Source organism: Vipera berus (genome assembly GCF_964194415.1).
Source record: "Vipera berus genome assembly, chromosome: 1".
In the NCBI taxonomy this organism is placed as follows: domain Eukaryota; kingdom Metazoa; phylum Chordata; class Lepidosauria; order Squamata; family Viperidae; genus Vipera; species Vipera berus.
In genome coordinates, this window is record NC_138202.1 from 103,646,389 (window position 1) to 103,662,214 (window position 15,826).

General features: G+C 34.8%; 1 protein-coding gene across 2 annotated transcripts in view; it reads right to left on the bottom strand.

Moving 5' to 3' along the window:
- SOX6 (SRY-box transcription factor 6) overlaps positions 1 to 15,826 on the bottom strand; it is a 326,300-nt gene that overhangs the window by 260,086 nt on the left and 50,388 nt on the right. For both annotated transcript variants that reach the window (XM_081345836.1, XM_081345835.1), the window contains exon 3: positions 10,037 to 10,247. In XM_081345836.1, the coding sequence (XP_081201962.1) occupies positions 10,037 to 10,247 (211 nt within the window). The remainder of the gene's footprint in view (positions 1 to 10,036; positions 10,248 to 15,826) is intronic.

Sequence of the window (15,826 nt, forward strand, 5' to 3'; positions counted from 1 at the left end):
TAATAATAATAATAATAATAATAATAATAATAATAGAACTATGTCCAAAAACTTTGCAAAATACATCAAGAAATTGCAGCTTCCTGCAATAACTCCAGCAAAGCTACAAAAAAACTATGCTACTCGGAACATCTTACATTTTAAGGAAATACCTGGTTGATACCTAGGATGCTGGCAGCAACCCATGTCAACCATTAGTGCCAGTCAATTTGAATGATCAGCTGATTAAGTTTCATGTTTTATGAATAAAAGTTTTATGATGATGATGATGATGTGATGATGCCTTTAACACCATCAAACAACAATATCTGCCTATTGTAAGTCCTTAGGAAGAGCTCAATAGGTGGATAAATTCAACCAACCATAATAATAATATCAACAGATTTCTTTTGCATATCAAAAAATGAATATATTACCCTATCAATGCTTCCATTTATTTCTTTACAAGGAAAAATATAAAGAAAATTAGAATTGGCTTTTCTATAATTAGTGGGTTGGAGTTAATTAAACTCAGAATGAGACCTAATCTGAATTGTTTTATTCTGTTATCGCTAGAGAAAGATTTCACCGTAGCTTACTGGCTTTCATGCCAGCAACATTTTTAGAATTGTCAACTGGCAACCATGCACTGAAACAGAGCTAAGAGGAGCTGATGTTTCTTTTTCTTCCCTTTTTTCTTTCTTTTTCCTTGCACTTTTTACTCATTTTATTCTCTTCTTTCTTCTTAAGTTTACCTTGCTTTATGATTTTATTCTTATAATAAAAATTCTTATTAAAAATTATAATTATAATTGCAAAAAGAAACAGAACTATGAGGAGCTGCTGTTTTCTTCCCATATTTCTCATTTCTTTTCTCATCCATCCTTCCTTAACAATCAAAGAGATCTGATCTTACAAGTAGTGTGTTTTTTTTTCATAAATGTCACTGTATTTTACTTGCAGAAACATAAAGGTGTTAACATTATTATTTTTCAAAAGTAATGATAAATATATCCCAAAGCAAGTACCCTAGTGAAAATAAGGACCACATTACCATTTAAAATATGTAACAACATTGAGTATCTTTATGTCATTTCTTTAAGAATAGCTGATCTAATTAGCTGTATCTCCAAAATGTGTACCTAGCATTTTTAGTATTATCATAACATTTTGCTTAGAGTTGACATTTTTATTCTGACAAGCACTGTCTGGAGAGCTCTCAATAAATAATACATTTACAATTTTCTGTAAATAAGCACTGGACACAAATCATTATCCTTACTTACAGCTGCCCCTCTCTAATAGTGCTTTTACAAGAAAGGTGACTATTCAGTTTAATGCAGTCCTCCCAGTGCTCCAAATACATTTTCATTCATTACCACAGTCACTGGCTCTTAAAACGCTTTTAGATGCCATGGCAGAACAGCAGGAATAGCAGAACAAATATGACTAACTAAAACCAAAGTTCATCTCCAAAGAAACCAGAGGTTGTTCACCAAAATAAATTGAAGCCTGACATATAAGGTCAATTTATATGCAGTTAGTCCACACAGAGACTAGTTTCTTAAAGAATTTTTCATTACTAAAAGCCGGAAGCCATGAGAAAGGCCACAAAATTACTTGCTAATTCTAAACTCAACTACTGAATATATTGTACTCTGTACTGGAAATGGATTGTCCCATTACCACATTGTTATCTATGATATCAAAAATTATTGCAATGAAATATTCATTTTCTCTTTTGCCAACTGCATTGAGTTGAAGATGTTTCACATGTTTTATAAATTCCTCATAGAAAGTAATTTTCTTTCTCTTCAAACTTCCCTCATACCTATGAGTTAGATTAGTGATTGATTAGAAGTATGAAAAATGGTTGAAGTGCATCAAAGATATTTGTCTGAACCCTGGCAAGACCAAATGGATTTGGGGTGCAAGAGGCTCTAAGATTTGGCACTTTGTCATCTTTAATTCTGGATGGGACTGCACTACCCATCCAGATAGATCTGGTCCGCAACTTGGGGGTTCTCCTGCTCTTGTGACTCCTGCTCAAAGAGCAGGTGGCAGTTATGGCTAGGAGAGCCTTTGCACAACTTTGGGTTGTATGCCAGTTGCAGTCTTTCCTGGATCAGGAGTCCCTGCATTTGAGCCTTAGTCATCTCATATTGGACTATTGCAATGCACCCTACATGGGGCTCTCTTGAACAGCATTTGGAAAGCTACAGCTGATGCAGAGTGTGGTGACATGGGCAATTCTTGGGGCCCCATGTATGGCCCATGTAACACCACTACTCAGTGAGCTGCATTGGCTACCAGTCTGCTTCTGGGTGCAATTCAAGGTGTTGATAACTATCTTTAAAGCCCTTCATAGTAAAGGTCCAAGCTACTTGAGGGATTGCCCACCTATGCTGGCTGGAAAGGCTTGCTGTGGGCCCCATCAGCCGATTTCAACTGGCGGGATCCAGGAGAAGGACCTTGTCTGCCATTGCCCCTTCCCTGTGAAATATCTTGTCCCCCAGTGTGAGGTCAGACCCAATCCTCCTGACCTTCCAGAAGACTCCAAAGACTTGGCTCTGCCAAGTTTGCTTGGGGATCCAATATGGGGAGTATCAGAGTAGAGGTGACTGATCAATTAAAAACAAATCCCACCTTCCCTCATCCTGCTCCTGCCCATCCATCTTTTAATTGGTCCATAGTGTTTTGGATTTTGTATTAATTTATTTATGTTTTTAATGTATATAGTTTTATTTTTTATTATTATAAGCTGCCTGTTGTGATGTAAGATGGGTGGCAAATAAATAAATAAATAGTAACTAAGTAAATAAAAAAAATAAATTGCAATCATAGATGTGGGTGCAGTTCAGATTAAAAAAAAAAAGGCCCAGGATTTGCCATTGTGGTTCTTGGGCTACTGATTGCAATGGCTCACTCTCTTTATGTAGTCCTCCTGATAAAAAATGTTCAGTGCTTTCCAAATCATAAACCTAGCAAACAGACTAGTTCCCAGCCCAAATAAAATGGATTAATTTCAAATTACATGTTTGGGAAACAGTAAGGAATAATAAAAAGATTATCTTAATCATGTATTATTTATTATTTCATTTATATAATTTACATACCACGCTTTCATTGTTTTATAACATCTAGTCAGAAAGAGACACCTAAAGGATAATCACAGCCTTTGAATATTCAGCTATTTAAGGGAGATAAGAGGAATGGTGCTTTCTTTAATGTGAAACTATGTGGGTGGGATGTGGAGGAGATGAACAGGATGTAATAGTACAGCTGGTATTAAACCTAGATATTTTTCCTCAGGAAAGTTCAAGGGCATTTTACTGCTTGTCAGTAATGATCGTATGTGTCTTTGTCTCATCCAAATGATAAAAAAATCTCCTGCAACATTACTGCCCTTTATACAAGGCTAGTATTATGCTTCAAAGTATCCCCAGAACTGTCTAACAGCAAAAAAAAATAAAATCCCAGCTAGTTACAAAAAGACTACTCAGTTTTTTTCTGGTTTTTGAAGAAGACAAAATGTTATATGATTATTATACCAAACAGACAAGTGGAAATAGTTACGTTTTAGAAAAGAATTCCTATTATGTGACTGTGAAATTATACTGAAAGATGGCCTCCAACATAGAAACTGGAGTGGTGACCTATTTATAGGACATTTTATTGAAATATGATATTACAGTGTTCATGAGAATCAAGGCTGAAAATGAACTATGAATATGGGCCCCGAGTAGCTAGGTCTTGGGAATGAGCAGAAATGAAATGCTAAGTTTCCAGTATCCCAAATGATTAACCAGCCTAGCATTCCACATTGCTAGAGTTACACTAAGGCAGGGAAATCTAAACTCCTAGCTGCAGATAAACTGTGCTAAGTATCATTTGTAGAGACTGGATGACATATGATAAAATAATGAATGTGGCTAAATACTTTAGATTATTATTAGTGTATTTGATTTATACTCTGACTTTCTGTCCAGAAAAATAAGGAAGTATTTTTTTAAAAAAAGATCAATGTGGCACATGATATAAATTATCTTTTTAAAAATATTAACTATAAATTAATTTAAATAAAAACTGATTCAGTAAATATATAGAAATTATGTTTACACTGTATTACATAGAAACTCTTCCTAATGACACAAGTAAATTACTGTAATAGGAGTGTCTTTATAATATGGTCGAATCTCCTCCTGTTTGGAACAACAATTATTTAAATCAACCTTCCCAAATATGTTGACTTCCAGATCTGAAGGACACCAGGTGATAAACAGTGCTGTAATTTCTTGCAAGCCCCATACTGGTAGTCCTCAACTTATAACAGTAATTGAGCCTCCAATTTTGATTATAAGCCATGATGGTCGTAAGGCAGGTGAGCATGATGACTTATTTTCATCTCTGAAGATGCTACCATTCAGGATAAGTTCTGATCATTCTGCAGAGTCCATAATAACACTGTAAATTCTATGCAATAGTAGGGATTTCCAAAAACTTGAAAGTCAAGCGGCATAAAGATTTAATAAATTATTATTATTATTGTATATGTTTCAACAGATTTGCAATATTCTGAAGTAAAGATATATTGTGTCAATGAAGCCTTCAGATGAACATTCAAAGGTGGTCTAAAACAATATATATATATATCCTCAGACTAAGGCCAGTATTTCAGAAATAGAAATAGGCAGGAGCATTTTACAAAATCATTGAACTGGCAAACATTCAAAGATTTTGCAAAGAACTGACTGGGTTGAAGATCTTAAAAACGGTAGCTGCTTTTCCTTAGATGCTGCTGCTAATCAGTGCATTTTCTATTACACAGACTCCAGATGCAGTACCCGTTACAGGTGAACTTTTCAGATCCAATTTTTAGAATAAGGAAAGACCCAGCCTCAAAAAACAGTTTAAAATGAGAAAGGCCTAGGCAGGCTGCTGTAATGCATATAACTATAGTCACTTCACTGGCAAAAGATATTCATCAGAAAAGCAAGGAAAGGACATTTTCAGAAACGTCTTTGGATTCCAATAGTATTCCAAAGAGACCTTCTAGTCTGCAAAAACAGATTTGCCACGAGAGCAAATTCTCACATGGTCACAAGCAAGCAGCCTGATACCAGATCAACCCATTATCCAAACAAGAAACAGAAGCTTTCCCTCTATACTCTAAAGAGAGGGACTTCTACCACAGGAGCACAAGAAGGGTGGTTATATAAATTTATTAAATTTCTACAGCAAATCACTTCTATCAAAAGTTTTTATGATCTCAAGAACCTGTTAATCCATTTCCAGTTCAGCTTGCCAGGAGACAGCAGATATTTGTAGGGATATATAAGGGCCTATAGAGGATGATCCAAAAAGGATATCTCAGTGGAAAGACAAAAATAGTTAAAACTTTTTTTTCTTTTTTCCTTTGTCAAACATCTATGGTGGTACACAAGTTGGATATTGTTCATTAATGGTAAAAACCCAGGGCAAAGATCAAAATTGGGTCCTTTAGTGGGGAAAGTATTTTATTAAGTTATTTTACTTTTATATCATCACACTTCACAAAATTCAAGCAGGAGAGCAGGAATATTACCACATTTTCTATTTTGCCACAAAAGCAAAACAAAAACCGTGTGTGTGTGTGTGTGTGTGTGTGTATCTTTTTCATTTTGGGGTTAATGGGAAAAATATCAGGAAAACAATGCTAGTACTGCAAAGTAGAGAATGATACTGTTAAAGAAACAGACAAAACTGGACACTGAGCTTTATTTATCTCTGTGTAGATGATAATGTATATCAGAACAGAAAGAAACTAAAAAGTCTGTGGTTGTCATTTAATACAGAACAATAAGAATGGGCAATATATGATTTTGCAGGTAGCTCCTTCTATTGAGAGCGGTTTATGGTTGATGTTCTGATCTCCTGATTGATTGTATGATTTTTCCATTATTATTTTTTAATCTGTGAGCTACCCCAGAAATGTTGTGGATTCAGAAGATCTCAAAAACTGATTAAATAAATACTATAAATGGTTTTATGGCATCATTAAACATTACCTTCAATAGTGGAACTGAAGTGAGCTTCTGGTAAATAATTTATTTAAGGATTTGGGCACACAGGACAATAACTCTAGGTACAGGCTATTAGCTGTGCCTGTACTTGATGGCAGTAAAAAAACACCTGCAAATTATGCTATAAGCAATTTTAGATCCCCTTTCTAATTGGAAATAGAGTCTATGACAGAAAGTGGAACAGGTTTTCTGCCTGTCTTGCCAACAAGCTGGGTCAGCTTTCACTGTCAGCACTTGGGCTAACAACTGTGTCACAATATCTTCACTGCAGCATGTCACATTCTTGCAAGCTGCAAGCAATGCACTATGGCTGGTTTTCAGTACAGTTTGTTGTGTAATTCCCTTCTTTCCTCTATTATTTTTGAGACTCGTACAAATTAGCACTTAGCACATAGGATGCATAAATGTAATATTGTGCAAGAATTTTTAAACTCTATTAATGCCTGTTTGGTCCAGCATAAAGCTTGTCTACACTCAGCTTGCTTTTTGCTATGATGCATATGATATCGTATTGTGAGAAGCTCTATTATTTAGAGGAGATTAAAACAGTTGTATGTCACACTGAAGTATTCAGTGTATTTTCACAGATAGAGTGGCCCAGATTATAAGCAGTACTTGGCCATTTAAATTATTGAAACAATCAGATTTAATAACTTGGATTATGTTCTCTTACGCAGGGTGTATTGCTAATTAGGAATTTACTAATGTCATAATCCTTTGGTCATTGACCATGAATTCAACAAATATAAATAATATAAATAAAATACAAGAGAGAGAGAGAGAGAGAGAGAGAGAGAGAGAAAGAGAGAGAGAGAAAGAGAGAGAGAGAGAGAGAGAGAGAGAGAGAGAGAGAGAGAGAGAGAGAATTTTGCTCAACCAGTGCAGCACATGAACATTTTTTCTCACAGAAGATGGATCATACATTTATTAAAAAGTAATTGTAACTGGAAGGCTGCATTGATTTATTATAGCAGCAGATGACTTGCTGATCATCAGCCTTAAATAAACAAATTACTGTCTTTAATTACATATCATTTCATGAATCTGAAAGATACTCTACTTTGTATATGTATGTGCATATTACTTGACCTGGTCTATCATGAGAGGCTGACAAAATTTCAGTGACTGACCAGACTTAATTAATTCTCAAGTCATGCAAGTCCATTAAATTTTTCTGGCTATCTCTGTCTCCATTTTATGATATTGCTAACTTAATATCATAATTAAAATTATTTCATTGTATTCAGGTATGTTCTACTAGCTATTGTATTAATCACTAAGGCCTGAATTCATACATATAACATGAGAACTGCATAACTTAAGAATATGGCCATTTCAGCTCTACAGAAATGTGCATTCTTGCTGAAACTAACAGTTTCAACTATTTTGAGCTGATCCTGAAATTAGTTGCTGAACAATTAACTTTTAGGCCCATATAAATCAACTGAAAGCAAGGGTTGCATACAAAATGGCAAGTTTGTTATATATACCCCATTCTGTGCAACATGGATAGTTATTTATAAACTCAACTAATGAAAGATGTTTATTCTAGTTTAATTACACTTTAAATTTTCTCAGTTATTTTGGGTACATTAAAGTTGTGTTATCTTACACTAATGAGTATCTAAATATGCCCATGAAATTAAAATATTTTCCTGTTCAGTGAAAAAAGGCTAACAATATCTGAATATCTGGAGCTTAGCATCTGAGAATCCTGCCATTACCTACTGTAATTTAGCCTAAATTCAGGGTCTTTTTCCAAAATAGGTATCTGAATTTTCTCATTTAAAGAATCCACTCAAGAATATGAAAATTAAAGAAGCAAACAACACTAAATACTTAGGGAATAATATGTATAAATATGTAAAAGTGTTTTGTATTGATTACTGAATTAGTTTTCATTATCTGCAAGGAATACAAGGCAGCATACTTAAATTCAAACTTTCTCATCAATGTCTTTTTGAAATGTCTGTTATGAAGTAAGTGTCAGTGATGGAAATGGAACTTATTGTGGACTTCAAGCTTACTTGAAGTCCAAGTAAGCTAATAAAATAGACTCACATAAAAGAAATAATGTGGAAGTTAATAATATGTATTAAGGAGGAGAGAGGTAAATGAATAAAGTTTAAATTTTAAATATGAATCTTGCAAATTTTGTTTATTAACTGCAAAAATGAAACAAATCTCAGCAGTATGATGTTTAACTTGAAATTTAAAACGTTTCTTGGTACCCTCAGGATGCTGCTACAGAACATTGCATGCCCAAACAACTAGACACAAAGAGTTTTTTTTCCACCATGCCATCATTCTGCTAAACACATTGTTCACACAGCATTATCTTATGCCTAAGGATATATAACTATGTAGCAGGACTGCACTACTATTATCTTTCTCATCTTTCCTATTATCTTCTCCTATTGGTATCTTATGACCATCACTTTGTTGGTTGTATCTTATGATTTATTTTTGATTTATGATTTATCACTTTGTATGTATACTGAGAGTTTATGAACCGGAGACACATTCCTTGTGTGTTCAATCACACTTGGCGAGTTAAGAATATTCTATTCTATCCTTTTCTTAAAAAAAAAAGGTGAGCCCAAATATAAAAATAAATTTAAAACATTTTAAATGATCTAGCCATCAAAATGAAGCCAGCAACTTAGCTGGAAAAAAACTTAAACGTGAACTTCAAAATTAAATTTAAAGACAGATGGCTATGTAAAATCTGAGACATTTATCACTGTTGTGAAGTCTAAGACACCTATACAGAATATATTTAACTATGTGCTTGTCATATAAACTAAGCCAAAAAAGAGATGTAGAATCTGTCTTAGATCTATTCCTATGTATAGTTCAGTCTAACCTTACTTATAAAGTTGCTGCATCATTTTTCAATTGCAAAATGTAAAGATACTGAATCACTTCAAACTTGCTATTAAAACCTATGTCCTGAGCTTGTGATCAGAACTGGATCCAAAGACATCAGAAAAGCCTCCCTAATGGTTTCCAGTTGTGCAGGATCCCACTCCATTGTAATCATCTCTGATGGCTGCGGTTTATCTGAATTTGTAATCCAACACTTCTGAAATATGCCAAGGATGACGTTCAACCCATGGTCAATGTTTTTAAGACACCATAAACCTGTGTCCCAGAGGAGTATGTCAGCCAATATAGGAGGAAAACCTAGTGTTTTTTTACTTCTTCATCATCCAGAGTTTCACAACTGAACCACAGACTACCCCAAAAAATAACACAGAAACTGCAATATAAATTATTAATAGAATCTACTTATTCAAGTACAAAATCATTTTCTGGTGATTGTTTATCCATACCTATCAAAAGCTTCACAACCTTGACCTCATTTAAGGGCATTCTGAATTTTTGGAAACTTATCATTACGCTCATGGTGTTATAAACAGTTCTCATTGGTATATGAGAAAGCTATCCCCCAAACTCGATAATGAGAAATTCCCATAGGCACAATATCTGTTCTTCACTTGCTTTCCATTCCAAATCCAATCAGCCTTGGCCCAGATTTCTTAATATATTAAGCACAGATTGTAGAATGAAACCAATATACCAGATGAATTCCCGTACCATTAAATAAGATTATATCTGACAATCAACATGCCATTTAGTCTCTTGTGCACAAATCTCAATCAGAAATTTGTCTAATGAATTTCTCAGTAAAAATATATGTACACACACAACCACACGTGTGTGTGTGTGTTTGTGTGTATGTGTGTATTATATACACATTATATATCTATCTATCTTTCAGAGGCCCAGTGAGTATGGCTATATTCAGACAAACATCATAAACAAACTTCAATAGTAGTTCTATAAATAGGCATCAAATATAGATTCACCTTAACTTTTAATTCATCATTTGGCTGAAGACAGAAATTAAACATACATACACACACATACACACACATACACAGAGAGATAAATGCATATTTATACACATAGACACACTCATACATACATACCCTCCTGTTCAGTTCTTGTCATCTCTTCTAGTTTCTTCTGTTTCAAAGTGTCCACCACATCGGCAAGACTTCCTTTGCGGCGTTCTGGAGTTCCAAAATTAACACTGGTCATTAGCTCATTGCGATCACGACCACTTTCTTCGGGCTTATGTGGTGAGGTAGAAGTATTCCGGAAGGAATATAAGGAACATAACTTATTATTTTCTGACTCCTATAAAAGAAACAAGACAATAATATAATATTTAATACATTATAACAGGGTGTCTGTTATAACACAAAAGCAACTGACTAATTTGAAATATTCTACTGAACTAAACCAATTTTTAGTTACAGTTTTATTTTGGCTGTTGATAAAAGAACTTTAATTCTTCAGTACGCATTTGACTAGTCCCTGAAGAAGAAAAAATCATCTATTTTTCATCTGAGTCTTGGCCTGTAAAAGGAAGAGTCCAAAGGCTCCAAAAGCTATTATTAATATTCAAGAGAACTAGGAAGTCCTTGAACTAGAGAAACTTTTTGGCTCCGAATAAAGTTATGTCTCTTGAAATGATGAGCTAATTACCTGGGCTTAAAACTTAGGTAGAATTCCAACATATTCTCTCTATCAACTCTTCCACAGCTTGATTAATTGGAGAAACATCTCCTCCCTCCAAATACACAGACTCCATTTTCAATATAATTTATAGACATATGATCTGAGGCATGGGATGAAGAAAACATTAGTAATAATTCTACTTAATCCTTGCCTCAGTCAGAAGCTCAAAATCTTCAAAATTTCGCAAGCTTTGCCTGTAAGCTAGCTCAGCTATGGTTTTCTTTTCTAGAGCCTTAAAAAATCAGTATTTGGAACCCTTTGTGTAATTCCAACTGTGGCCATTTAGCACTGAATCTGCACAGGTAAATACGTGAATTGCTACTAATAAAAATTCAGGTCTATGATATATTTCAGTAAGTACATTCCAGCAGCATATTAAATCATACGTTCTAGAACTCAAAGAGTTAGATGTTATGGTATGCTAATTTTTATTCTATTTCAAAGAATAGTTTGGGGATAAATTAGGGGAAAAAATTGGACAGTATTTGAAACCTAAGTTTCTTCTGAAACTTGACTATCCAAATAGGACTTCAACCATTGTGACCAACACTATTAAATGAAATAATGGCAAACAGATTGTAAAAGTAAGATTATTCCTGCTTCATTTTTATTTTTCAGTAGGGATTCTTCAAGGCTGATGGTAGGAAGCACTTCCTTTAAAGTCTGAGTTGGACAGGCACCATTTTTCTTATATACTTAAGACGTTCTGGTGAAAACTCTGACAATAAATTTCATAAACCTAAAAATAATGTTTATTTTTCAAAACATGTCACGGTTTCTTAGACATTAAAAAAATAAAGAATTAATAGAGAATGTAAGTACTCAGGACTCGATTTTTCATAAAACTTATAAGGACTTTGAAAGATAAATATGCACCTGAAATTGGAATCAGTTATTTCTACTTCAGCGTAGCTAATCACAGTACTCCCCAGTTCTCAAAATATTTAAAATTTAAATCTCTTTCAGTATTATCCCGATGGTATCTCCCAGCTAAAATGGTAAATGAATTTGTGCAGCTATTAGTTTCGTTGCATAATGGCTGTGCAAGAAATAATTACACCACTTAGGTTTAAGGATTTCATTTCAATCTATATGTCATAGGGATTTTCAAACTTTACAGCACAAGAACTGCCCACTGACGGATCACACAGGTAAAAAGAGAAACAAAGCTTGGAGATTGTTATGTCAGTAGCTTTGTTGCAAACATGTAAGTAGCTGGTTGCAAAGAAGGTTCCTTGAAGCGGGAGATTCTGGTGCAACTATTGGTTAAAGTTGTAAAGGCGGGAAAACCCGGACTTGTGATTGGATACAGTTTAAACAGCTCTAGTATAAAAGCCAGAGTTATTGTGACAGTTGACAGTTGACATATGTGTATTGAATAAACCATTTTGCTGTTAACCTCTCTGAGTCATTCGTCTGCCTGAACCAAACAGAGATAGTTTTGATGTTGTATATCTTGCCCAGACAAAGCAAAATATTTGTCAAAACTGACCCCCATTTTTTTGTAAAAGACAAAGACCCTTTTTAACAGCACTCACCCTTTGTCTAGACTAGGGGTCTTCAAACTTGGCCCTTTTATGAGTTGTGGACTTCAACTTCCAAAATTCCTCAGCCAGATAAGGTTTAAAACAAATTTTGCAACTCTCCCTTAACTGCTGGTGGCACTCCTTTGATTTTTGACCCACAGTCTGAGAACATCTACAGTGAATATGGTTTTCCCCCCACTGATTTTGCTTGTCAGAAGCCTGCTGGGAAATCTACAAATGGTGAACACTGAATCCAGAGGACAGTGTGACTGTCATAAATATTTGCCAGTTGCCAAGCACCCAAATTTTGATCACGTGACCTTGGGAACGTTGCAACAATCATAAGTGTGAAAAATGGTCATTAGTCACTTTTTTCAATGCCATTGTAACTTTGAGCAGTCACTAAACAAACGGTTGTAAGTCAAAGACTGGTTACATGTATGATGTGACTACAGTCTCTTATTCATACTAGTAATTCCACAGGATCAAAATAGACCTTGGCTTTTGCTTACTACTATTTTTAAATGATGTTAACAGAATTAAAGCATCAAAATGCACACAGGACGAGATTTAAAATAAAGTACTTTTTTTCCCCTAATCTCTACTGCAGGTATTCATATAATAGTAGATTCAAATCATCACATTTTCCTCACAAGGCAAGAGTTACTAACCAAGTAGAAACAACCTTTTTTAATTCTTATTTTTCTTCTCCATTGAGCGTTTCCACTCGGCTAAAAAAAAAAAAATACTTGTCCACCAGTGGACCATTGAAATGCTGGCCCTTATTTATTTACTTACTTACTTAGTTGTCCAGCCCTAGGTAAATCCATTTGGTTCAGGAGCTGGGGTGAAACCCTCCTACCTCAAGTGACAGCAAGAATGGTGAAACGGTCCACTGGCAAACTGGTCAAAAAAAAAGCAGTAAAGTGGGTAGCTCAGTGAAAGAAAAAGGGTGACTTAAAAAATTGCTTCTGCCTTGTTTCAAACTCTACAAACATGATAAGCAGTAAGCTGCAGTGGAAATTGAGGATTCAACCTAAGAAGGTAACTTGATTAAAAATAAATGTGCCTCAACGATAACTTGTGCCCTGTCGGCCACTGTTTCTCAACCTTGGCAACTTTAAGATTTGTAGACTTAAAACCTCAGAATTCCCCAGCCACCATGTTGGCTGAGTAATTCTTGAAGTCCACACATTTTAAAGTTGTCAAGATTGAGAAATATCAGTTAAGACCTTTTGATGTGAGCATGTTCTGCGTTTATAGAACTTTACAGTGCTAAATATCTTAAAATATCCTTCCAAATATAATATTGGCTGAAGTTTGCATTTTGCAAATGTTAAGATTCTAGTGTGGTTTGCGATTTTTATTTAGTAACTTTTTTTCTTAGTTTTTAACATTTCCTTAATTTTAATTTTCTTAATTTTGCAGTGATGTTTGTCTATAAACAAATCAACTGAATAATTCTCCAAATTGGCCTGGACTCTAGCCCTATATTCAATCTTCAACCATCCTAGACATGGTATATTCTTTGAGTGTGTACACCAGATAAATTGATACTACATTTATTTCATCTCATATACATACGCTATGGTAAGAAATTATGTGTAACTATAGATTTCCCTCATACATTCATTACTGGGTTTTCCTGCATATGTCCTTTACTATACAGCATGAGTATATTACAGCAGACTATTGCATTGTATAATAAGATGGCCTTCAAGTGGGAGGCAGCTTGAAAGAATGAATTCTTTCTTTTGTAAGGCATTAGGAATGAATAGAAAGAGAAGCCTTTATAATATAGACGTTAGAAAGGCTTTTTAAAAAAATTGATACTGTCTTTTAAGAAAAATTAATTGAATTGAAATTCATTGGTCATCAATTGTTCTGAGAAAGAAGGAAGTGATTCCCTCCCCCCAATCACAAGTATAAACAATTTTAGTAACATCACCTTCTCTCAAAGTACAACAAATGTTCTCTTCTTCCCATCTCCCATCTCTCATCTACAAACAAAACATTTAGTCTTGTTTAGTCCTGATCAGCCAAAGTCAATTTAGGGTTACCAGAGTTCACAACGTATATATTTTAACCTTGATCAAATAAACCAATCTTGATCGTTAGTCCCTTTGAGAAATATCCTAGAACTGGATTTATTTTCCTCTTTTCTTTATCCCTTCAAAGCTTTAACAATTTGCTTTTGTAAATCCAATATAAAAGAGTTATCCAGTCACTCTTTTGGTTGTCATTTTAACTACTGAAACAACCGTGTCAGGTGTGAAAGATCAAGTCTACGCATGAACATCCAATTAAACTGATTTATTGCTACTCATGCCTATGCACGGGAATCTTCTCAATTAACAGCAGCTGCCTGGAGTTGGATAAAGGTCAACATTCAAGGGGGGGGTTGGACTTAGACCGCATGTGGCAATGTAGAATGATCCCTCTTTTAACTCCACCCAAGGTTCTGCCATCCCTCCAGTTTCCTTTGTATGTTCAGTGTAGGATCTTTCCCCATATTATTTGCATAGGTTAATGATGACTGGAGGGTTCGAAACTTGTCAGGAGACCAAAGATCTTACATGGAAGGATGACTGGGAGAGACTAACAACACTTTTCAAATACCTGAAGAGAAGGTACTTGCAAAGGCCAAGTCCTATTCTACCATTATCCAGAACATAGCACATCCAACAAGAAGAGGGAAACAATAGATTCGGGATAAGTGAAGTGAAGTGTTAATACCGCTTTACAATGCCTTGGTAAGGCCACACTTGGAATACTGCATCCAGTTTTGGTCACCACAATGTAAAAAAGATGTTGAGACTCTAGAAAGAGTACAGAGAAGAGCAACAAAGATGATTAGGGGGCTGGAGGCTAAAGCATATAAGGAACGGTTGCTGGAATTGGGTATGTCTAGTTTAATGAAGAGAAGGGCAAGGGGTGACATGATAGCAGTGTTCTAATATCTCAGGGGTTGCCACAAGGAAGAGGGTATAATGCCAGAAAAGATTAACAAACAAAGCCTATATTTGATTTTACATGTCACAACAGCGACAAGAATAATATTTGCGCAATATTGGAAAAAAGAAGGAATAGCACCGGATGAAGAAATCATTAAAAAAATACTGGAATGTACATGGACAGACTGACTATAAGACTGAAAGAAAAAGAAGAAACAGAATATTACCAAACATGGGAATTACTTTACCATTGGTTAGAGGAAAGAATAAAGGATTAGGAATTAAATATGTATTAGCATTTTGAAACTCAAGACAGCATATTGGTTGAAAAATTATTATTGTAAGTAAGGTAAAATTAATAAAATCTTATATAAAAAAAAAGAAGAGGGAGTCAGGCTATTCTCCAAAGCAGCTGAAGGCAGGACAAGAAGCAACAGATGGAAACTAACCAAAGAGAGAAGCAACCTAGAACTAAGGAGAAATTTCCTGACAGAACAATTAACCAGTGGAACAACCTGCCTCCAGAAGTGGTGAATGCTCCAAAACTGGAAGTTTTTAGGAAGAGACTGGACAGTGATTTGTCTGAAATGGTATAGGGTTTCCTGCCTGAGCAGGGGGTTGGACTAGATGACCTCCAAGATCCCTTCCAACTTTTTTATTTTTATTATTAGTATTAGTGTTATGTTGTTGTTGTTGTTGTTGTTGTTGTTGTTAT